Below are 25,783 nucleotides of genomic sequence, written 5' to 3'. Positions count from 1 at the left end.
TGGCACTCAAATTCTTTCGACCCATAACGTTTAACCACAAACCCCAAAGTCCAATATGACAAAGATGATGAATTACGTACTGTCTGAAACTCTGCTAAAAGTGCAGAGACAGATGATAGTGGTGGCACTATGTGGCATGTTGTATAAAGGCACATTTAGCATGACAAGTAAAAAAAAACCCATTTACAACAGTAGCAGGTGACATGTTACAGTGTTTGGCTGCCAACCTAAATTAATTCAAGCCAAGAGAAAAACAATTTGCTTGAAATCAAGGAAATAAATCAGTTATTTTATCAACACAAAATTATGTCTGACAGTTTAGGTCATTTTTGTTTAGGTCAGAGGTCAACAAAAATACTAAACATTTAGATTAGCATCTGCTTGTCTTTGTTTTATGTGATAGTACCTGAATGTTTGGGGGTTTTGGACTGCTAGTGGCACAAACACGCAATCTGAAGACATGACCTTCGGCATTTTTCACTCTTTACTCACATTTTAAAGACCAAACAATTAATTAAATCTTCAGGAAAACAGCAGTCAGATTAACTGGTAATGAAAATAATTCAACGCAGTCTGACCACGGTAAGTCTTTAGAGGCAAGGGCCAATATTTCGGGGCTTCTGGTGGCCAAAACTTGCTCTTCCATGCGCCAGCCATTGCAGCTAACCTCTATAAACAAATATATGCAGAAGAATGCTGATAAATAAATAAATAAACTCATATAAAGCATTGTCAGACATAGCCAACAAGTTCCAAGTTTTCATTTTGGTCAATGCATTCCACCTCTGTTGCTCTCCATACAAACTGTTTACCTGCCACTCAATACTGCTTGGACTACAAACGGACACCAGAACGCTTCCAATGTCACAATCTTGTACCGTTCCCTGAAGATTCTGCGTACATATGCAGATATCTGCTTACAGAGATGATATTAAATACAATGGATCACATTTGAATCTGTCAGTATTGCATAAAATAAAATATTTCTCATTTTTCTCAGTCTGCTCCTCTTTGTTCCTACTCCTTTAAGAATACAGTGAGAGGGCAAACACCAGCTGTGCAGAGGCACCTCAAACCTCAGCTCTAAACCATCTTAGACCCATGTGTAAATATACAATAAACAATTCTCTGCAGACATCAAATAAATGTTGGTTGGAGCAAAAACAAACTCAGATTCCTTCCAAATGTTCCTTCCTTCAAGCAGTCAGCTGTTTAAAGTCTGTGGCTACTGAGGTTACACACCTGTCCACTTTAGCACGGACTGCTCCGGTCTCACAGCAGTGGTAAACCCCAGAGTGGTATGGTTCACATGGCATCCACTCATAGCGGTCCGACTCATATGTCATGATGTGCCACTCTGAAAAACTATATTTTGTTATGAGCTGACTGTAAAATGTAAGTTAAACCAATTGTGAAGCAATCATCTGATTTTTCTGACAGGAGTTTGGCGAGTTGTCGGAAGTGAATGGAGATGAATAAAAGCGACAGAATATTGTTATTTACTGCCTTGAAACTCGATAATGAGGCTATAGGACCCAAGTTTTCCACAGGAATATGGTTTTGTCCCTTGGTCAGTCTGTATGCTCACCATTCTCCCTCTATCCTGTAAACACAGCAAGAAAAAATGCTCCCTCTTGGTTGAAAACGTAGACAGTGCTCCTTTTTTTTGGATGGGTGAGAAGCAGGGCCAAGGGGCCTTACAACTGGAACCAGATGGCTCCTTAAAATGTGCATGCCTTTGCATGAGTGTGTGCATGTAAACATGAGCATACGAGTGTGCTTATAGGAAATACTGTCACAGTAGTCTACAGCCGTGTACAGTATATGAAGCAAATCTGCAAAAGAGCCAATAATTAGCTCTAATCCTACAAGATGGGAAAGTTGCATTTTATTTGTGAGGGCACAGGGACAAAATGAGGGGAAACATTGTCCTGTACAGCTGCCCATAAATGAAGCATTAACCTAAAACACATTGTTATCTCTCTGCATGGGGCTGTTGGGCTCACAGCCAGACAGAGTATATAAAAACACAGCGAGAGAAAGTGTGAGGTGAGTGATACCATCAAACCTTCCACTGATCTAGTTTTGCTATCAGCTGTGATTTAAAAAAGCATGTCCCACTCCACACGCTTCTCTCCCCGAGATGTTTGCTGCCTCCAGTTTCTCCTCTTTGGCACGGTGTTGTTTAGGTTGGCCTCCTGGGGTGACTCTAAATCCATGATCCCATTTTGGGGTCTCTTTATGGGAAGTCAAAGAGGCCATTTGATCTTCCTCTGTGTCTCATGGGTGCCACGTGATATGCATGTTTTTAATTATTCCCTGCTTGCTTGGCACTTTGCAGTCACAAAAACATGACTAGATGTTTGATTTGATGCTTTAATGTGACTCCTAAGTGTGGTGCTGCATTCAAACAGAGCTATAACGCAGATACTGTTAACCAGATAAGAATGACACATAAATTACATGTGTGCACAGTGTCAAATACATGGCATTCCTGGAATTTAAGCTCATGTTGCAAAGAAAGATGTTTCAGCATACTGCTTGAAATTATTATTTTACAGACATTACAAGCAGCACTGTTGTTATATTTCTTCATAAAATGAAGCCATGCTTTGGACCTTCTTGTTGTAAGTTTCCAGTAGCGTAGACACATAACTTTGACATCATTTTGCGACGTGCAGCTGTCAGAAAAATATGCCGGCATTGATAGAAATTATTGATAAGCTCAGAGGCATTAAATTCTGATTCCAATTCCAACTGGTTCTCGATTCCCATCCATATAACCTTGGATAACTCTCTCTCTTTCCAAAATGATCTCAAACTGATCTTCAGTTTAATGGGCAAGTTGACTACTGGAATGATTTTTTTTATGTGTATTCACAAAACTGCAGATGGCTCATAATAGATCTGGCAGGGCGTGTGGAAAAGACAGACACTGTGGTTGGGAAAACCACGATAACCCACAGGTGATCTTATCATCTTAAGTCAATGTGCTGACATCCCACATGCACACATACAGTAGACACCCACACATAATAATACCCTAATTAGATAAACAAACAGTGAAAAGCACACACTTAACAGCACATATTTCCATGTAACTATGCCAGGAAGTCATCCACCAACACGGTTTGCAGAGGGATAATCGTAGAGAATTTACTGCTCATCCTCTTCCATCTTAACAACCACAGAGTTTTCAGTTGTCAACCTGGAGATCAAAACTACCAATTTGACAAAATTATAGCACCAAAAAGAAACGCAAGTCAACAGCGGTCACAATGAATCATGTGCTGAGCCCAGATTATAAGCGGTTGTAAAAGACAAGCAGATAATCCACTAAGAATGTGTCACCTCTTATTACAGCTGTCACTCCTCGGCTGAGATCAATGTGTTGACACATGAACCTGGTCTCAAAGGGGAATACCGACACATTTCAGCTTTCAAATGTATGACTCTTTTTTTTACATTTGAGACTATTAACTACTAGGTATAAACGAAAAAATAAGTTTGTACCACCCACTAATCTGTGATGTGTGACTGGTGTAGAGCTGGCTCCATTTAAAATGACTTCAAGATGATTTTCTGCTCATCAAGGATAATTTTCTGGATTGCAGTTGATAGATTTACCACATCAAATGTTGGGCCAGCATTGCATAAAAGTCGTTAATTGCCAGTGGAGCAGCTTCTGACTGAACATCTGTATGGACTCAAGAAAAGCTCGTTTGGAGCCTTTACTTTGCAAGAGCTGCTGATGACTACAAAACATGTGACATTTGTTAATTCTTAAGTTGGTATCCCCATTTGAACATCCAGCGGCCCAAACTATAGTCTGTCTCCGTCTCTCTTCCTGTCTTTTATATTCTCCATACCATCACATCACGGCAACTACGAAACAAATTGGCACATAAAAAGAGGACCTACTGTCTTGTACTTGCAGACAACGCTAAAACAAGCACAGGATTGCTTTAATCAGGCCCTTGCCACCACATCTAGTCCACCAACAACAATAACAGCCCAACAATTTAAACAGGCTGTGGCCACTGCTAACACGCAGAGAGGGACGAGCTGAGTTTATTTTCTAAACACCCAGGCTGGTCAAAGAAATTTAAACAAGGATCAAACCATCACCACTACTGGTCATTTTAAGACAAAACACATCCATTCAAAAATCATTTTATTTTGTTCTCCATGAAAGGACTGATGCATATATCAAGTAGTATATAGCATGCATGCAGACAAATATTCCAGGAGCTTCATACCAATGAGGCCACACTCTGCAGACTACCGTTACAGAGACAGAGATAAATATTTGTATGGTGCCAGATAGACACTTTTAGTACACAAAGAGCCTGTGTGATTAAAACAAAACACTGTGCCAGAGGTAGGTCGGTAAGAAGCAGTTTAATAAACCATTAGCTCTTTGGGTGAGCACTTTCCTTCCTCCGCTGACTCTGATGCATAGATTTCCACCTGGTTCATGCAGAACCATATGTATGGGAGAGCTAATGACTATGATTAGGGAAGCCTGGATTAGGTCTTTCTGTGGTTCATGACACATGCACACAGACATACACACACACACACCAACTGAAAGTTAGCCCTGTGATTCATACATTTGCAGAAACCCAAAAAACCAGATAACATAAACAAAGTTATGCACTTCTTAATTAAAACTTCAAATACATGCAGTGGGTTTTCCACAAAATGGTGCTACATGACACAAATTACATACATGACTGTAAGCAGCTCATCACTCATGTTAATGGAGGGGGCATGAACAAAGTGTCTCGATAACATGGGTGTGCTAACCTAAACAAAGTCACCCCTCCAGTCAGCGCTCCTTCAGAAGGTTGGGTAATATCTCTGATGTTATTTACGTTTCATTACTATCATGTTGTAGCTCTTTCTCGTGAGGTAGAACGTGGAGGAGGTAGAGTAGCCGGCATACTGTATAGCTCGCTCCGAGCCACTTTGTTAGTTTCCAGGGCTGTGTATGAACCATAGACTGTATACAATAATGGTCTTAACACCGTGAAATCACCCATTGTTCAGCATTTCGGCCACTGACATCCCGGTGTTTTGAAGAGAGGTGACTTACACATGAGGAAGGAGCTATGGAGGAGCATAGCTCTGTGTAACCTTAACCTGCCTTAATAAAATGTATGGAAAAAAGCTCACCCCTCGTGCAGTTGTCACAAAGGGGGAAATAAGCTATAGAGACCGAACCCTTTTTTTTGTACCAGGTTATAACGTGTTTATTTCTGCTGTAAAGTTAGGCATTTTAACATGGGGGTTTATGGGGATTGTCTTGTTTCTGGAGCCAGCCTCAAGTGGCCATTTATGTAACTGCAGTTTTTAGCGCTGCTGTGATGGCTTCATTTTTCAGCCCTGGAGGTTGCCATTTGGTATGAACACCAGGAGTTTTTTTTTTTTCCCCTTACACATATGGTACAGACAGCTTGCGGACCATGAGAAGATTAAACATTAAAAAAAGTGTATGGTATTAGAATTGCAGACTCCACCTTTAAGTGATGCTACATTCAAAACATTAGATAAATGACATCAAAACAACACTGGTAATGTTTGATACAAGCATGCTTTGACCAAAAGCTAACACAAGAGTGATGCTATTAGCTCAAGCTTGTCAGACTTATACAAAAGGACCATTACTGAAGGATTTACAGGGATTCTGAAAATCATGGTGTTAAAGCCACTCTGATGCCTCTGTATATTTAGTGCTGGCTATTCTCCAAAGGCACTTTAGTGTAGCAGCTTTTTTATTGCACAACATCTCTCATTAGAAGACAAAGACAAAACAGTATGGCATGCAAAAGCAAAAGCAAAAGCAAAAAATTTTAAAAATCACTGACATTAAGGGGGCTTCTCTATAGAGACCTTTTGGCCTTTATGAACTGACAGCAGGGAAATTCTCAATCCCTTAATACAGAGCAAGTGCGCAGCCTAAAGAACACCATGCCATTTGTCTTCGGAAGACTAACGAATTATCTCCTGTGTGGAGCGGGGAAATCACCCAGTAATTCTGCACTCATGGGGCTACGAGGTAAGCCCTCTAGTCAGATAAAATTAGGCTCAAATGTCTGGACAAGTTACAGTAACAGTGACCACCTCCACTAGAGGAAATAAATCAGCCAGCCACACGGGCAGTCACTGAGGGAGACTAGAGAAGGGCAACAGGTGGCTGTCAACTTAGAGAGAAAGAGGGTCATCATCCACTTAGAGAAGAGCAGCAAGTCTGTCTGCCACTCCCCAGGCTCCACTAAGCTGAGCCAAGCACCAGCAGGAGGAGAGACTAAGGTAAAGCCAGTTCAGAGTCGTCCGTGGACTAGGTTCAGCCAAATATTCACAAGTGCAGCCATTTTCAGCATAACCTAATTTCTACAATGAAAAGATGTTGTGCTGCTTTTTCATCTTTACAATTTAACAGCTAGCTAGCTATAGATGAACAATGAAATAATGTAATTAACTCTGCCGCTCAAAGGCTACTGCTGGCAGCTTTAAGGTAGAACATTTTCTTGCATGTTATTCAGTGCATGAGTTGACGTTGTGAATCAATCAACACACCTTAAATGTCGATATGATAACTTTGACCGTACCATTTGTTTTTATTATCTCTCTTGCATGACATAAGCTTTACCAATGTCTTCAAGCACTTGAAATATATATATGAATTTGGATTGTCCTTCCTGTGCGCTCTTGCCACACTACGCTACTGCTCTTAACACTCTGACCTGATGTTTTTGCTATGAAAATGGGACATAACTCCGTTCGTGGGCAATGAGCAAAGTGAAGACGTTCCTCTGCATTGTTGGTGAAGAGGAAATACAGCAAAAGCTATATGGAGCAGTAACACAGCTATCTGCTAACAACCTCACCTACATTTACTACTGTCTGCAGTGGAAGTGCATAACAGATCTACAGTTTCAGTACATTTCTGTTTGAGTTAAGTGCATTTCTAAGGGTACTTTACCTAAAGGTTTTGGTGGAAATGCAGCTTACATGACCTGTTACACAAGGCTGGAAAAGTCTTCATAAAATGAGAGCGCAAACAAGCAAGCAATATCATTAATAACAGGAATATAGCAAAGTTTCTAAAGCCGGAAAATATATGACAGGTTTACTGTATCAGTTGCATAATTATAGTATCAAGCGCATCAAAGAGCAACCCTCTTTGCGATCAACATGTGCAAACTAAACCCCATCAAGAACAAGCAAAAGCTGTCTTTCTCATTTCTCTTGTGTCTCACCAATAGTTTAATGAGCTGTCGTGACAGAGCAATCTCAGTAAAAGATCCACTGGAGTTTCCAAACCTTTCCACTGCACGTCATGCATCAGCAGGTAGAATAAATAACCAGAGATGACTATCAGAGATAGCTCTCAGATCATAGTGACTTCATTCAAATGAAAAATGTCTGGGCCTTGGGTTTGCTTCTAATGCAATACGGCCAAATTTAAAATCTGACAATTTACAGCCTAATAGTTTTTCCAGGCCTGGGGTTATTTTTACACTAGAATCCCGTAGAGGAGGCACTGTGTGTCTTTATGTGAGAATGTGTGCTCCTCTACGTTCTGCTACTGACAACCACAGTGCTCTCTGCTACCAAACCCTGCAAGTCACTAGAAAATTTCTGTACAAGAGCTTGTGTATTCATTTCTTATATTATACATGCATTAAACAAAGTGCAAAAGAATGAACAGCTCAGTAGTATTAACAGTAGCTCAGTCCATAGGGACTTGGGTTGGGAACCGGAGGGTCGCCTATTCAAGTCCCCGTCCGGACCAAATAGGGAGTGTGGACTGGTGGCTGGAGAGGTGCCAGTTCACCTCCTGGGCACTGCCGAGGTGCCCTTGAGCAAGGCACCAAACCCCCCAACCACTCGGGGCGCCTGACCAAGGCAGCCCCCTCACTCTGACATCTCTCCACTTTGTGCATGTATAGGTCCTGTTTGTGCATGTGTGTGTGTGTCTATTGGACCTGTGAGTTAATGACAAAAAAGAGTGAAAAAATTGAATTGAATTTCCCCTCAGGGGGATTAATAAAGTATATAAAATTAAAAAATTAAATTAAAATTATCAGTTACATCTCACCACAAAGACATGGGAAAAGGAACTTACGCCAAATCTGAGAGAGACACTGTAGTTAGCAAAAGCTTAGGCAGTTAGCATCCTTAGTTTAATCAAAACCCAACCTCTGATAAGCATGTTGTGTGTGTGTGTGTGTGTGTGTGAGTGTATGTGTTCGCACGCATGCCACGTGCAAGCATGTTTGCATATGTTTTCACTCAGCTCTTTGTGCTAGTTCCCTCACATTACTCAAAGACACCAGGAGGCCCAATAAAACAAAGTGACAGAACACAGTAAGTCCAGAAACATTAAATGTTTTCAGGCTGTGCTCCATGCCAGTGGTCTGTTTCTCAGAGTGTTGTTGAAATGCTGTTAATTCTCGCTCAAATTAAGATTCTAGGCTGTTTCCCAAAACTGCCACCGTGCAATTTAAACAAGGACCTCAGTAAAATAATCCACCGGTAATGGAGGTAATTAAAGCTCATACCTCACTGGTGATATAGACTGAGACAAATTGACCATCATAAAGTGAGAAGTGACAAATGTACAGTTTAGATTACACTACAGTTTATTACTCACCAATGCAGGCATGGACTCTGACGGACAGCTGCGTTCGAAGAATAACGCTGTGCTTCTTGCCCCTCCTGTGAAAAAGAAAGACAAATGAGAGAAAGAGTAATGTTACTTTAATATAAAACCATATGTGATTATTCAAATGTATGAGTGTGTTTGCATGCTTCTGTCTGTGTGTGTGTGCGTGTATGGGGTGGAACACACACAACTGTATCAAGATAAAGAAACAGAATGTCTGTCTGAATCTAAGTCAGCCATCAATATGCCAGTGGCAGGCAAGTACTGACATGAAAATATAGCCCAATAGCTACTGTGCAAAGGTGCAGAATGATGACAAATTATGCCATTCAGTCTTATTTAAACTATTCAATATTAGCATCTTGAATGCAACAGGGAACAGGTCACCGAACAGAACAGAGGAAAGGTCTCCAGAGGTGAAAATGAAGGATGGGAGCAGCAAAGAGGTCAGCTCCACCCCCTGTGTTAATGGAGATATGCCAAGACCCTATCACCATCCTGTCAACTGCTTACAATGTCTGAATGACAATCCAAAACAAAGACGACAACAATGCACCCCAATTCTATTCAATCGTGAAAGTGAATGTGAGAGCAGTGTAGTCTGCCATACAAAGGATCATTTGGCTACTTAGAAGCCTACAATCTAAAAGTCTGGTGTAAAATCTACCTCTTTATAGGATAAGGCTGGCGTTATACTGTGTTTTTCTTTGAGGCAGCAAAACACATGAAAAGACCAAAACCAACAATGTGTCACAAATATCAACTTTTATTTTTTAAAGGCTTGCTAATTTCCTTAAAAATTTGGGCACTGTAGTTTTTTGTTGAGATTGTTTTTGGCATTTTCTGCTTTATTTGTTAGAGACAGGAAAGGTCAGGGAGAAAGTTTAGTTTTGCTTCAGATCATTCACAAAAAAAAAAAAAAATCAAAATAGAAGTACATTTCACGACACATGACGGAGATGTGAAATGGGACACCCTGATAAGGTATCTGAAGTTTGAGAATAGGGGCCCAGTCATTAAGCAGATTTAAAATGTGTTTACTTACAGTACAGGCCAAAAGTTTGGACACACCTTCTCATTCAATGCGTTTTCTGTATTTTCATGACTATTTACATTGTAGATTCTCACTGAAGGCATCAAAACTATGAATGAACACATGTGGAGTTATGTACTTAACAAAAAAAGGTGAAATAACTGAAAACATGTTTTATATTCTAGTTTCTTCAAAATAGCCACCCTTTGCTCTGATTACTGCTTTGCACACTCTTGGCATTCTCTCCATGAGCTTCAAGAGGTAGTCATCTGAAATGGTTTTCCAACAGTCTTGAAGGAGTTCCCAGAGGTGTTTAGCATTTGTTGGCCCCTTTGCCTTCACTCTGCGGTCCAGCTCACCCCAAACCATCTCGATTGGGTTCAGGTCCGGTGACTGTGGAGGCCAGGTCATCTGCCGCAGCACTCCATCACTCTCCTTCTTGGTCAAATAGCCCTTACACAGCCTGGAGGTGTGTTTGGGGTCATTGTCCTGTTGAAAAATAAATGATCGTCCAACTAAACGCAAACCGGATGGGATGGCATGTCGCTGCAGGATGCTGTGGTAGCCATGCTGGTTCAGTGTGCCTTCAATTTTGAATAAATCCCCAACAGTGTCACCAGCAAAACACCCCCACACCATCACACCTCCTCCTCCATGCTTCACAGTGGGAACCAGGCATGTGGAATCCATCCGTTCACCTTTTCTGTGTCTCACAAAGACACGGCGGTTGGAACCGAAGATCTCAAATTTGGACTCATCAGACCAAAGCACAGATTTCCACTGGTCTAATGTCCATTCCTTGTGTTTCTTGGCCCAAACAAATCTCTTCTGCTTGTTGCCTCTCCTTAGCAGTGGTTTCCTAGCAGCTGTTTGACCATGAAGGCCTGATTCGCGCAGTCTCCTCTTAACAGTTGTTCTAGAGATGGGTCTGCTGCTAGAACTCTGTGTGGCCTTCATCTGGTCTCTGATCTGAGCTGCTGTTAACTTGCGATTTCTGAGGCTGGTGACTCGGATGAACTTATCCTCAGAAGCAGAGGTGACTCTTGGTCTTCCTTTCCTGGGTCGGTCCTCATGTGTGCCAGTTTCGTTGTAGCGCTTGATGGTTTTTGCGACTCCACTTGGGGACACATTTAAAGTTTTTGCAATTTTCCGGACTGACTGACCTTCATTTCTTAAAGTAATGATGGCCACTCGTTTTTCTTTAGTTAGCTGATTGGTTCTTGCCATAATATGAATTTTAACAGCTGTCCAATAGGGCTGTCGGCTGTGTATTAACCTGACTTCTGCACAACACAACTGATGGTCCCAACCCCATTGATAAAGCAAGAAATTCCACTAATTAACCCTGATAAGGCACACCTGTGAAGTGGAAACCATTTCAGGTGACTACCTCTTGAAGCTCATGGAGAGAATGCCAAGAGTGTGCAAAGCAGTAATCAGAGCAAAGGGTGGCTATTTTGAAGAAACTAGAATATAAAACATGTTTTCAGTTATTTCACCTTTTTTTGTTAAGTACATAACTCCACATGTGTTCATTCATAGTTTTGATGCCTTCAGTGAGAATCTACAATGTAAATAGTCATGAAAATACAGAAAATGCATTGAATGAGAAGGTGTGTCCAAACTTTTGGCCTGTACTGTATGTCTAGATTTAAGGGGAAAAAATAGATGTATTATACCTACACAACCTACAGTACAAGACCCCGAGGATGGAGTGGTTAACAATGGTTAACTAGGTAGTATACAATAAATAGAGACATATAGCAAGTGGAAATAACAGTGCAATTTAAATGGATTTGAGAAAAGGATAATTAATTTAATAGTCTCCAGCTATTTAGGTATTTGAGTTCTAACATATTTCCTGAAACCAGACACAGATAATAACAGTTTTATGCTGTTAATAATCTCATCCCTTACCTTGGGACCTCTGTAAACCTCACTAAACACTAAAACAAATGTTTATGTTATTTACGCTTCATAAGATGCTTTTTTCTGATGTATTATGTATGCAAGGGAAAGCAAATCGCAATAAGGTCACAAAGTCTGTTTTGAAAAGCGATGACATGAGCTCCTGGGGGTCACAGGCACTGTAGTTTTAACTAAAGTTACATTAGTGTGTATTTATGTCAGTAGGACAGTGCATGTGGGATTGATTCAAACTAAACTACATTGGTCATGTTTGTGGTTATGGAGGACTGAATCACATAATGCAACAAAATGACTCATTGATGTGTAAATTTTGGATAATAATGGCAGAAATAAAGGGTATCAGGCTTTGGCTGTATTGTCAGTACTTGACAATGGGATTGTTGACATTGTTGATAAAGTTTTTAGTCAGAAGTAATCAAACATGTCTGCCTGTGTTTGCTTCCCAAATGTGAAGCAACCTTTAACAACATTACAAGAAAATGGCTCAGATCTAGTCATTGTGTCGTCTTTGACATAGAAAGTATATTTCAATCCCGTATTTTGAATTCTGTATGTGGAGGCTACCCTTTTGTTTACATTTTGGATCTCAGATTGTGCCTTTAACCTCCCGACTAGCTAAAGAAGCATACAAACAAACCCAGTAGACACAACTGTGGACAAGAGCACAGCAGGTAGAGTTGCGCAACAACCCCCCTCCTAATTCGGCTCTCTGACAAATAGGCTTTTATGCCGCCTGCACAAAGGCTGTGTGATTGTTCAGACTGGCGCAGTGCCAGCGACAGACTGTTACTCTTAGTGACAATCAGGCAGCAGTGGGTCTGACAGAGAGAGAGGAAAAGCCTATCAACACAGAAGGCAGATCATACTGCTGCCTCACCATAAACCAGTAGCATTACTGCATAACTGCTCCAGACAGACGCTCTGACATCTTTCCTGCCCCGACCAGTCAGTGGGAGACTGCACTGACATGCACACGAGCAGATTACATGGCAGGGGAAATCTGTGTATCCTCACTATTTATCAAATATAATATCCAGCAACAAGCAGAGGTGACACAGGAGCAACATCTGTCAACATGGGCCTTCACCGGTGAGATGAGACAGCAAACAGGAACTTAATCCTCTGTGATGCTGTTGAGGCAAACGGGTAACCAGAGCCATTTTGTCACGAAAGTCTGCATTCTCTCCGCTTGGCTGCAACAGTATCCCTATGCTTAACCAGGACCTGAGGCTACACAGGCCAACATGCTCATTATCAAATTAAACAAACGTGCATGGAATATAAGTGAGGTTTTCAGACCCCCCCATCACCCCCACCAATTAAACATGAAAACTGGACACTCCCACAGGCAGACAGTACTGCAGGCCTGTAAAGGGTGGTGCCCAAAGTTACAGAAATAATCATAACTATAAAGAATGTCAGCCAAACGACAAATTGGCTGCATGTTGGGATGTAATACCTACTGAATTCCATGGTCCTCTTTTGGTCTGATGTTCGTCTGTGCCAGAATGTTCTGGTTTCTTCCACTGGTGGTACTGTATAATCAACTTAAGCCAAGCTCCTATTAAATCTGATTCATTATGTGCAACATCATGCTTCTGAAATACCTTTGTTGCTACCATTTAAGTACAAATGAGTAGCCTTAACAATCTCATGAAACGAGTAAACTTGACCATTACCCAAAACAATTACTTCTTACTTACGTCTCACTTCCTGACCATTACCAAAGCAATTGTTCTAAATTAGATGGCTTTATAAAAGATTAAATGAAAGCATATGGCCATTTTTATTCATTCTGTACATGAAAAGAAGCAGCACACCATAAATCTTTCTACTTAATAGCATAAATCTGTTGTTCATCATCATCCCCTTGCCTATCAAATGTTGCAAACAGGAATTTAGCGGTGGAAACTGAACAACTATACCTGCCAATTAGATACCCCATATTATTTTCTTCTCTATTCATCACTGCTCTGCTGTTCAGCACCCTCATAAGGCTCTGTCTTCCTGATACCCAGAGCAGCTGCAACTGGACCAGTGGATACCTGCCAGCTCCAGGCTCTCTGGTTTTATATAAGGGAGCATTACTGGCACTGTTTATAAAACAACACAAATTGTGTACCCATAGAAGGTGAATACACATAGTTGGAACACAGTAAAGCCAGTACCTCTCCTCAAAGACCAATAATGCCAGACAAGAAGGCCCCATGGAGGTTTACTGACTCAGCTCTTCTTGGTGAACACCCCTGCTGGAGGGACTCCTTCATCAGTGTCTATAGAGGGACCCGCAGTGTCTGAGTGCGCCAGGGGGTAAGCCAGGCTGAGAGACTATCTACAGGGCTCATTTCCCTCAGAGGGGATGCTTCACTAACCATTGACCGAGTCTCGCACACAACCACATACACATTCAACAATCACAAAGCTGTTCTATTCTGTTAATAATACCCGTAAACTGCTCTGCAAACACAGAGGGGGCAACTGGTGTTTTATTTCCCTCCTTGAAGTTTAAGCTATACTGTGTTTGACAATTCCTCTGGTTCTTTTCAAATGGGCCTTTTTTCCTCCTCAAATGAAAATCTTGTGTGCTGTGAGTGTCTATGAAACAATGCCCAAGTGGGTCAGAAAAAAATGAAAATAATGAAAATGGAGCTGTCCTCAGAGAGATGAAAGGAGATGATCAGAAACGCTGAATAGTTGAGGCAAGAATAGTTGGATTTTAATACGCTTGACTTGTGACTGGTTGTCGAACACATCAAGAACACTCAATAAAACCAAGAAAGGCATATTCAGCACAAAACTGTTGGCTTTCACATGTGCTTTATATGTACCAGGGCAGTAAAACGCTAAAAAGTGTCTTCTTCTGCGCTGCATGTCAGCTACATATTACACATACTGAATCAATTATGCAGTCATTAACAGCCCTTCATGTTGTCTTCTAAAAACAAGCCAGGGAATATGTCCTTGAGGACTCACAACTTTACAAATTATCTGTCAATCAATGTCACATATTTGAGTAAAAACAAAATAAAGCCCAGCACATAATGCAACACGAGTTCAATACAAGATTTTTCCTAAAACATCAGACCCCTAGTAAGTTCCCCTGAAACGCTACAACAGGACCTCATCCTTCAATCCATGTAATCCACAAAAATATTCAAGGGCTATAAATGTCTGTAAGCACATGTCAGGCCATCTGATCCTAACTACGTCCCCCATACTCCATCTCTGCTCAGGGCTACAAATGCAGGAAGTCAATCAATCTATCACAGCTAGAAATCTTCATGACATACTGACTACCTTAAATTGTGCAGATATGTCTGAGCACATGTCTGGGCTATATGGTCAGTTTATAACTAAGTGTGACTGTATCAGAGATGCGACAGGGGATTTATGAGTCACAATCGCCTATAGCTGAGCTTCAAACGCAGTGTGGAAGTGATTATGGCCCTTAAGCTCCCGTGACATGGATATCTCCTGGCTCTGCAGTGCTCTGTCAGAGGATCATACTTTAATCTGTTTGTAAAGACACTAGGTATGACACAGGCACCTCAGGAATGTAACCTGTCATTAATATCAATTACAGATGGATTTGATGGCCAATGATCAGGGAAGTTCAGGAACTCAGGCGGTATGTGAGTACAGTTCTCTTTCTGAAGGTGGGTGGCTGGCCTTAAAGCAAAAATAATCAAAGCATCACTTTGCTTGTTAGTGTAACGGTGTTACTTTGACGTCAACTTATAAAATTCAGAAAAAAACTGGTAAATACTCAAATTCTTTTTTGTAGGTTAAATGTTTTGGAGTTGGAGACTGCTGTTGACAGATCTGCAGTAAAATGAGTGTGAAAACAAAAATAAAATGGAACAAGTAAAGGTGAAATGTCTCATCAGACTTTTTATTAGCTCAATAATCATCAAATCAACAACACCAAGCAGTGGGGGGTGTAATCCTGGGCCCATCAGCACCATAAAAAGCCAGCGAGCAGAACTGCCCTATTTTTACAAAATAATTGGCTAACCACCTTCACCCCCAGCCTCCTCAGACAACACTGTGTGGGTTTAATGACACACATCCATACCAGCCTGTGCCAGCTGGCACGACAGAGGCCCTGGCAGGCTCGGTCGTCGACGAGAGAAGAAGTGGACCACTTTAACCTCACAGCTCTCAATAGCCTCCCATAAGCTCCTAACAATTTCAGATGGAACTGGGAAAGGACGGCACTCTCAACGTCCAATAGAAACACCAAGCCAGAGAGCAGCTTATGAATTCCAAGTTAGACAAATAAATCCATACATGTTTGTGGTCCAGCCGACCAGGAGCTCTCATGCCAACCTTTGGTTTGTGATCATCTAAAGTGGGCAGCACATGAATGATATATCAACATACTCCACAGTACATGAAAAAACATATGGAGTCAATAAAGTAACATGCCAAAGAACTTGTATGAAACAGAAATGAAACTAACACAATTTTAAACCTCTCTCTTCTTCATCCAGGTCTAGAATTTATGTCAAGACAAAGCCTCATTTAAATCCATATTACAGGGAAACAATGCAGCTAAATTAGAAGCTGAGAGTTGTACGGTGGTGGGTATACAGTTGTAGTTTGGCCACTTCTAATGAGAGCAATGAGGTAACATTCAACAGAGATGAGGGTGATTACTCATGAGACACGTCTACACCTCATAAGTGGTTTAGATGACATCACTGCTGCCACTCGGCCAGGGAGGCCAGGTATTTTAAGGGACATGAATGGACGACTGCCATGGAAAGTCTGAGACATTTAGTCTGTTACAAAGAAGGGCACTAATACCACCACAGAACTGATAAAATGTATTAAGGGCTACCTTTTCTATGACTAAGATCAGCATTGCACATGTATAAAGCCTACATTCACATTACAGGCAAATGTGGCCCAAATCTGACATATATGTGACACAGATCTGATTTTTTCAGAGTAGTGTGGGCACAGACGCAATTTTTTCCATCAGAGGTGAGACATTTCCATATGTGGTCCTAAACAACAGATCAGATCAGTGGCCATGCATCAACTGTGAGAATGGTCATTTGAAATGTTTGTGTTTTTCCCATATAGCCATGGTTGTTCTACATTATACATCACTGCACAGGTGCAAATCAATGACCAATCAGTGTCGGAGCGTTCTGTTGAAGATACAGAAGGCTGCCATAGCTGTACTGCTGCTGCAGTAGGCTGCCCCAGTCGCCAGTCAATCGAGCCTGACTGCCAGATGCTTTCTGACAGGGTCATGACATTGCTGTCATGAGGCTCCAACAGAGATATAGGAATGTAGCCCTTGACAACTTAAATTTTGAGACATCTTCCATGAAACCCTCCACATCCTGATCCCACCACTCCTGAGTCCTCTCCTCCACAGAAGTACCAGTTGCTAATAGAGCTAGTGGACCGAAAGCTTAGTTATTGCTCCGAAAATGTGCTACACACCGTCCCAAACAGAAGCACATGGCTAATTATTATGCAGAATGACATTATTGAACCTTCCTACTATGGTGATCATCAGAGGTAAAGTCTGTGCTACTATGCCAATCATTTTTTCCCCAAATGTGGCGTTACTGATAATATGTGAAAGATCTGTTTACACTGATGTCAGATATGGGTCACCTCCATCATGAATATGAACAGTCTAGGCAGAAGGATCTTATCTGGAGAAACAAAATAGGAGCATTAAGCCCTATAATGTGAGCATGGCCATGTTTTTTTTTTTTAACTTAACAGAACAAACATTATGATTGATAAATGACATATCCTGAGCCAATGAGACTGTTGAGATACTTGGTGACTGAGGAATTTGTGCAGCTAATAATACAGATGTTAAATTTAAACTTGTTTACCTCTAAAATCTCAAAATGCTGAAAGACTTTTGAAACTGAGAGTCCCTCAGGTGGGGTGAAGCCTGTCCCCTCAGCTCTTCGACAGACACAACCACCTCCTGAGAGCAGCTTTTAAGCAGGAGAGCTCAATCAGCTAAGGCCCGGAAAAGGGATTATTACACTAATTCATCCTGGAACAAAATGGGTATCATTATGATTCAAATCACTATAATAGAATCAAATTAGGCAAAGAAATATAGCAAGTAGGATACTAATACATATCCCCACATACTCTATCATTTCACCCTTATCTCGCCTGCATTTTTATGTGTCTACCTCTCAAAAACCAGTAATCACATTGTACTGATTATGTGTGACTGTTGAGGCAGAGAAATATTTGGGGTGTTTTTAAAAGCCAGATTGTTGTAATCAAAAACTTTCAAGTCAGTTACTCTTGAATAATACATCTTTTATTTCTGGTTCATAACAGTTCATTTGACCACAACAACATGAACAATCTATTCCTGTACAATCAGAGCCTGGCAAGTAACGTACATTATCAACCTGCTAGGCAGTGCCAAGCCCCTCTTGTGTTTCCAATCTGAATCTTTTGAAGTGCTAAGGATATATGACCAACTTTGGTGCAGTGATAGAGAGTGTTTTTCATTTCAGCATGTTATGTAGATGCAATTATTTGCTTTTGAACTTTGGTGACAGTGAAGGAAAAACTAAGAGAGAGAAAGATGTGACTGTTATCTTACCCTCCTTCCTCCTGAAATCCCTCCAGTTCATCTTTCTGCTCTGCCAAGGTAGACTCCAAGTCCAGGTAGCTTCCATTATGGGACAGCTGAAGGGCACAGTCATCAGGCTACAAGGGAAGAAGACATAGTTAAACAGTGATTTGTCTTTAATCCACTAAAGGTTATGTCATTTGTACTTAACATATGTAAAGAATGTTAAACACTGGACTGGAACCTATTCTCCTATGTTGTCCTGTGTTTGGGGCGGCAGTAGCTCAGTCCATAGGGACTTGGGTTGGGAACCAGAGGGTCGCCTGTTCAAGTCCCCGTCTGGACCAAAATACGGAGCGTGGACTGGTAGCTAGAGAGGTGCCAATTCACCTCCTGGGCACCCCTGAGCAGGGCACCGAACCCCCCCCCCCCCCAACCGCTCGGAGAGCCTGTCATGGGCAGCCCACTCTGACATCTCTCCACTTAGTGCATGTATAAGTCCGGTTTGTGCATGTGTGTGTTCGGACCTGTGTGTAATTGACAACAGAGTGAAAAACTGAATGGGAAAATAGGGTCCAAGTTCAAAAATACTGATGTTTCACTTTAAGTAAGTAGAGGCTTGGCCAGTTGAGGCTTGGGAGTCAATGACTGACTGTACCAAATACTGCTACAATCTGATCAGTTTGGCACCAACATATTAGCTAAACAAGGTAAAAACAGGCTGATATGGAGACTCAGTGACTTGCTGACCATGTATGATATCAAAATCAGGCAAAGGCAACCTTTCCAAAGCTGTGAGGTAGACAATCTATCTACAGTAGGGTTCATAGAGCTCTGGAGATTTTGGTTTGTTGCCTCTGTGAAACAGAAGAATCACTGTGTTGAATGTCTATGTTTCAAGCTAAACAGAAGTTCATAACCACATGCATATTAATCACCATGTGGTAAGACGTTTATTCTTTAAATCACAACTTCAGTTGCAACAAAAATACTGCTCATTTAAAAAATGAAATAGTTATCAGCGTATACAAAACATAACTTTGTTCATTTTTATGGGTCAGTGGGCAAATGCACAGCGTATTTGAGGTTTATGTCTAGTCGGCAGTGGACCATAGAAAGCTATTTTATCAGCTCCTGTCAGCGCTCTACAATGACAAGCAGAGCATGCAGATTTGGAGCAGTTTGGCAGTCTGGTGCCTCTTATCTCTCTGCTCTCTCTGTCTGATAAACTATCATCACAGAAGATGATTTTGCAGAGGAGGTATGATTTGTCTGGTCTTGAATGGTTGTCATCAGCTGACTGTGGTCAAAGACATGAGGTATGAGTCTGTGCCTGTTCACTTGTCAGGTTGACCTCCAAATTAGAGATATTAACCTATTTATATTCAGAGTCTGTCAGCTCGACGGGACAGTGGCTCCAGTGGTGAAGCAGAGAACAGGAAAACAAATACCATTACTGGAGGGCAAACATATGGCTTAAGTGAGGAGAGTGGCACTGCTCTACTCCATCAACAGTCAGGGTGTCTAAGACAACAACATACTGTAATGTCCACATGGAACTCAGTACATTTGTCTTCTCTTGTCAGCCCACACTGGCAAAGGCTATAATACCCTTGCATAATTTACACATCCCAAATAAGCAGCCTGCAAGACTTCTTAAAAGCGTGCATGTAAACATACATGTAACATGTAAGACCATGTGTTTTTTAAGTTAGACCGGTTATTGCCAGGTCTAATGTAGTTCAATTTCCTCCCACATATGACAGTAACTTAATTGAACGTGAAGGAAAAAAGGCTGGGAAAGACATTATGGGTCTGATGGCTTTGATCTGTTCAGCCACTCTGTTTGTGTTACTGCACTACAGCACTCAATGACTGTGTCATATTTGAGAAGTGAAACAAAACATGTGGTTGGTTAGGATAACTCTCACTCCTTCTCCACCTCTCTCTCTCTCTCTCTCTCTCTCTCTCTCTCAGACTCTGAGCTGTCTTATTTGTTTTCCAAGCATTGTAAACCAAAAGACTATTGGTAATATGATAGTTGTAGAGATTATAGGGCTGAACATCTTCATTTTGAGAGATCAGAGATGAAGCAAAGCACAAGACCGACACAGTAAACATACACCAAAAAACTTCAATCGCATAGTAAATCCTATTGTATCTAAGACAGTGATAAGCCTAAGTTAGATTGTTGTTGATGTCCTTACAGTAAGGCCGACTGAGAGATGGAAAGAGACAGAGATCAAGAGAAAGGGAGGCGGGTAGGCAAACAAACAAAGCTTTACACAGGCGGGAGGAGAGCAAGTGCTTCTCCAGATTACAGGACAGATTCTGGACAGACAGGAAATCCAGGCATAAGGGCCAAAGTTAGGCCCACTATTTTTATACCTATGGACTGACATGCCTTTAAAAATAATGGGTGTGACAGTAATATGAAATGTAGCATGAAGGAGAAGACACAATAAATCATGCACACTGACCAGTGGCTGGGCCCTATATAATGTGTAAGACACCGAACCACACAAAGGAGAACTTGTTAACTTACTGAATGTCTCTTTTTTCCCAGCCAGGAGTCTCTCGAATGTCTAAATTACAATTACCAATTACCTAAATGTTCATTAATTAATTTGTTTATTAATTCAATCATTTTCACTTGGGCTGCACCTGCCAGTGATTTCTTGTCCACTTAACCATCTAGAGACATTTTTATTTAAAGAAGTCTTTTAATTATTCTTGAGTATGTGTCTTCAAGGTGTTCTTCATCTCTGCTTATTCTAAGTACCCGCTTCTTCCTCTTTTGTTAATTCCAAATAAAACCTTGTTGCTGCTTCTGCAAGCAGAGGCAATACCACTTGTAGTAAGAGTAAAAGCTTTCATAAACTTGTTACAAATGCTGTCAAATTATTAAAAAAAACAGATTTTTTTTATTATATTTTAGGGTTTTTTTTTTTACTTGGACATTTAAAGTTCTTTAAATTATACGTGAAGGGCTGTTGAAGTTCATGGATTGGATAAAAGGGAAGAAAATGTTTGTTCTCTTTCAGCTTTACGCTCTGTATCACAACCTGAAATAGACAAAACATTGGGCTGAATTTGCAGCCGTAACCAGTAATTAGCTAACTGTGGAACCAAGAAATGCATTTCCCCACACAAGGTTTTGACTCGCAGACCAAAAGTGGAAAAGCAAAAAAGTCAAAGTGAATTATGCACGTCTGCCATTAATCAGTCCCCACCTGTACATCCATGTACTCACTCATGTATTATTCACACATCCATCCTCTGACCAGTGTCACTTTAGGCTTTCCTTATATAATCAACCTGGATTACTGGTTACAAGTCTTACCATGCATAACCATGCTAGGCTGATGCACATAAATGGCCTTTAATCCAGGAACAGTTGTACCAGATTATCAGTAGCAGAGGCTTCCTTAGCTGTCCCCCGCCCAGGACTTGAACCCACGGTGGCCTGTGAGGGCCAAGTCCAGAGAAGTAACCACAAGTGCTCTGCTCACACACTGAGGTCTGGCCTCTCCCTTCAACCACCATACTGTGGTCCACTGACCAGGGAGGCAGTTAAGGCAGAAAGAGCTAAAAATAAACACCATGCAATTTCCAATTTAAAACTGCTATCTCACTCCAAATTTCTCTGGAATGAGATAGCATATACTGTGTGGAAGTTGTACTTTTGAAACTCAATAGCTGAACAACATTGTCTTCTACATAGTTGTGTGCAAATGTTAACCCCGTGTTAACTAACCTCACACATTTTAAATAAAACAAGGGGAATAACAGTAAGCCACTTTAAAGATCAGAGTTTGTTTGATAAAGGTGAGGATGGTATTTGCGGTCTTTCTCTGAAGACAAGTGATTTAAAACACATTAAATGCATGAAGGAGAAACCACAACAGCAATCTTAAATTTTTGTCAAGCATGCAGAGGATGAGTCTGTGTACTGATGCTGCACTCTTATGAAAGGAGCCCTCTGCTGAGACAACCCTCCAAAATGCAGAGACCAGCAAAACCTCAACTCTGCATAACAATGTGTAAAAGAATTCAAAGGAGCTCTGACAGGCATGAAGGAGGAACCTGTATTTTACAGCATTTAACATAACTTCTCATTATGGGACTCTGTAATTTCTTAGGGAAAAAAATGTGGCCCAAAAATTGAAATTGGTAAAGTGAGAGTCCACTATCCAAGACTTAGCCACATTTTCCCTCCCTTGAATACTGCTTTGCAATCCGATGCCAGGCCTCAAGGCCACCAAGCCACAAACTACTAAACATTGACAGAGAAGAAAGGATGTGAAGGACTATTGATCTATTGATTTACGATGACATTACCAGCAGATCTGGAAAAACTCCAAAAATTTTGAATAGCATGCCCCCTTTCTCACCTGACAAGGACAATGCATTATTCATGACAAAATAAAAAGGCTGAGTCAGGTAATGGCTGGTCATACTTTCCATCCACAGACACAACAGAAAAGATTGTTTACAGATGAGATGCTACATCTATACATGGTATGAATGAAGCAGCACTGCTACTACAATAACAGAATACATTACATATTGCATTATACCTGTAACACATGGTGGCATGGCATTTTCCAAAAGGCTACAGGGTGAAAAACTGACTTGTGTGCGCCTGTTGTCCTGACAAAGCGGTTGTTGCTACACAACAATTCTCGTTGCTATAAAATACAGTCCTTGGTCATAATGGCTTTTGATGTTTAAACCTCACAAACGGTTACTTGCAACTGATGTTTGACTTTGTACAGCAGCGTAGCCAAGGTGCCATCCTCATGTACAAACCAGTCCAACACACATGTATAAACACCAACCGCACACACACGAACAGATCACCCCTCTTGAGACTGCAGACTGAAACTGACAGGAACAGCCCAGAGACAGCATATGCTAGCTGTTTTGACTCCCTCGGCACCATGTGTTAGCAGCGTGCTATTTATACCAGATTGACCTGCACCATAGAGACGGAGCTCAAAGACAACAGATTTGCTGTCGAAGGCCTTTACAGGGTCACGCCAAAGTCATTTCTTCAAACTTTTGAGGGCATGCATCAGAGTTTGCACTGCTCAATGTGGCAACATGCTCTTGTCATCCACCTGACTGTTGTTGTTTATGAAAAGCACAAGGGCTGCTCCTTCAAGTTACTGCTAACCACAAATGCCCATGTGACCAAATCTCACTAACCAGGCGCTGCCGAGCCCACCGCTGGTACTCCCTCTCTGTCGACTTTGTGGTCCAGCTGGCCTACTGCTAAACTGAGACCAGTCGACTGTGCAAAGTACATCAGCTCTTTGTTTGTGTTTTTAATTCTGCCCGCTTCCCTCTCCTCTCTCAAACAGTGGAAAGCGTTCCCATCCCATCCTGCTGGTCAGACTGAGTGGGCTGCAGAATGAGAGCCAGGCTTGTGGTGATCCACAGCATCCTGGGGCTTCTGTGACTTATCTTACCAGCTCTGCTCAAACAAGATGGAGTACCATTGATCTGACAGAATGAAGAAAGACCCTAATTAACTCTGTATTTACGCAACTTCCCAACCAGACTAAGATGAATACTCAATAAAACACTCGACCTCAGATGCTATGGCCCCTTGGTTTTGTTTAAATTTGAAGGTCAGTAGATGAGGCCTTTATGGTGCATACAGTCTAATCAGATAGCAGAAATTGGAATTTCCAAAGAGATCTATCTTTAAGAGTCCTCTAAAAGAAAAAAAGTAGAAAATGGGCTTCAGGTTTACACTATTTCTCATTGGCTTTCTTTAGTAAACTTAAACAGGGCAATTTACACCATACCAAAGAGGAACATTCGGCTATTTTGAGCTGCTTAAAACTGGCTGTGCAATTGTGGATTTTGGAAAGGCCAACTTTTGCAACCAAAACAATGTGTACCGTTTCACCTCCTCAGACGGTTAGGACTAAATGAAGACCGACGTGAGCCAGCTGACCAAACAAAACAATGTGGAGGTACAGCAAAATACATTCTGCTTTGGACAAAGGATATAATAGAAGATGCCAAAAATGTAAAATGTCAAAAAACAAAAGTGTGCTGTGTGGGATACACATGGATTTAGAAGTTGTGTCAGATGGTTGCAAATTCAAATCCCCAGATCTAGGACAAACCGGGTAGGGAATTACCCTCTTCCATCCCTCATCAACTGACCAACTGGGCATTTGACCCCCCCTACTCGAATTGGGGCTGTGTAGTGGCAATACCAGAAGTGGCTTTCTTCATTGACCTGCCCATTCATAGTACCACAAATGCAAAGTTGGCTCCTTATCCATGAAATACTTTTCTTTTAGCCCATAGATAAGGCAAGCAGAACCCCACTTGAAGGTTGAGGGAAGATTAAAAGTAAACAATCATTATTAATAACCAGGATATACCATCTTTGCGTTATATGTTTCCTTCTTTGTTTCTTCTCTCTTACATAAAATTACTGTGACAAAACTTTTCTAAATTTTGAAAGACTTCCCCAAGTCTAGCTAATGGATAGTAAGAAAAGCAGGTCAAACTGAGGGGATTAGTGTTGTGGTAAACATTAACAGATGCCTGTCCCTCAGCCAAATAATGGGTGTCTACATCACTCCAACATCACCAAAGCCACCAAACACTTTATAATATCATATCACAGGCCTTTCTTATTGACACTGTGCCTGAAATAACTGTTTTAATACATGCCCATGCTCCATCAGCATCCCATAATAGCAAGCTGTTCCAAGTCACAGGCTCAATCAATGGTCCATTAGGTTTGTTTGGTAGCAACCCAACCAATATGTTCAAGCTAATTATTAATTTAGCATTTTGTGGGTGTTAACTTTTCACTAAGCTCATTTAGACAGTCATGCAAAAACATCATACCTTCTGCGGAGCTTTCAGCAGCCTGTGGACTCCAGCAATCTGATTAATCAGAGGAATATCTTCCCTGAAGGTGTACAGAGGTGGTCTGGTGGGCTCGGGGAAATTGGTGCTGTTAAATGGATCAGTATCATCTAAGAACTGTACCCTGCATATAAACGTAGCCATGATGTATCCATGCAAAGCGATTTCAGATCATGAAAAAAGTGGATGCGACACCACAGCCTCTGACAGACAGGCAGCCCCCCGGGCAGCGTACCACCGGCAGGTCTTCTGCAGTAGCAAAATCCTGCACCCTCTGTTATCCTTGGACCTTCTCCATTCGCTTCACGCAGCGCAGAGGACTCGGAACAGTGGACCAACAGTCCAGAAGTAAAGATCCAGGGTACCTCGTTGAGAGATACGGTTAGTCAGTGCGGTGTGAAAATGAGCGGGGCGGCAGTATCCCTGGGCATGGCGTTAGAGGTGCTGAGGCAGACTGCGGACGGGACTGCTACACTTGGCGCCTGGTCTGTGAGAGCGATGGGAAGCGGCTCCCTCCTCAAGCATTAACTCTGCCAGGCGACACAGCAGCCAGACCTCAGCCGGCCGGCTCAGCTCATATTACAGGCGTAATGGCGGCCTCCAGTGGCCAAAATGAGAAGTACACAAAACGCACTGCACCGAATTTGGTAATGACTCTGGTGAATCA

At 41.5% G+C, this 25,783-nt stretch overlaps 1 protein-coding gene across 5 annotated transcripts in view; it reads right to left on the bottom strand.

Moving 5' to 3' along the window:
- The window catches only part of fhod3b (formin homology 2 domain containing 3b), a 117,857-nt gene extending 92,206 nt beyond the window's left edge, over nucleotides 1-25,651 (bottom strand). For 3 of the 5 annotated variants that reach the window (XM_078171804.1, XM_078171805.1, XM_033640533.2), the window contains exons 1-3: nucleotides 25,096-25,650; nucleotides 18,244-18,350; nucleotides 8,663-8,727 (exon numbers count right to left, since the gene is read on the bottom strand). In XM_078171804.1, coding sequence (XP_078027930.1) covers nucleotides 8,663-8,727; nucleotides 18,244-18,350; nucleotides 25,096-25,260 — 337 coding nt within the window. In that variant the 5' untranslated portion in view covers nucleotides 25,261-25,650. Of the gene's footprint in view, nucleotides 1-8,662; nucleotides 8,728-18,243; nucleotides 18,351-25,095 lie in introns of all 5 variants that reach the window. The other 2 variants (XM_078171803.1, XM_033640535.2) reach the window with 2 other exon arrangements.
- Nucleotides 25,652-25,783: the final 132 nt, after the last annotated feature.

The sequence above is a fragment of the Epinephelus lanceolatus genome, chromosome 10 (genome assembly GCF_041903045.1).
Source record: "Epinephelus lanceolatus isolate andai-2023 chromosome 10, ASM4190304v1, whole genome shotgun sequence".
In the NCBI taxonomy this organism is placed as follows: domain Eukaryota; kingdom Metazoa; phylum Chordata; class Actinopteri; order Perciformes; family Serranidae; genus Epinephelus; species Epinephelus lanceolatus.
Note: the sequence above shows the minus strand (reverse complement) of the source record. Positions and strands in the feature narration are given on the sequence as shown.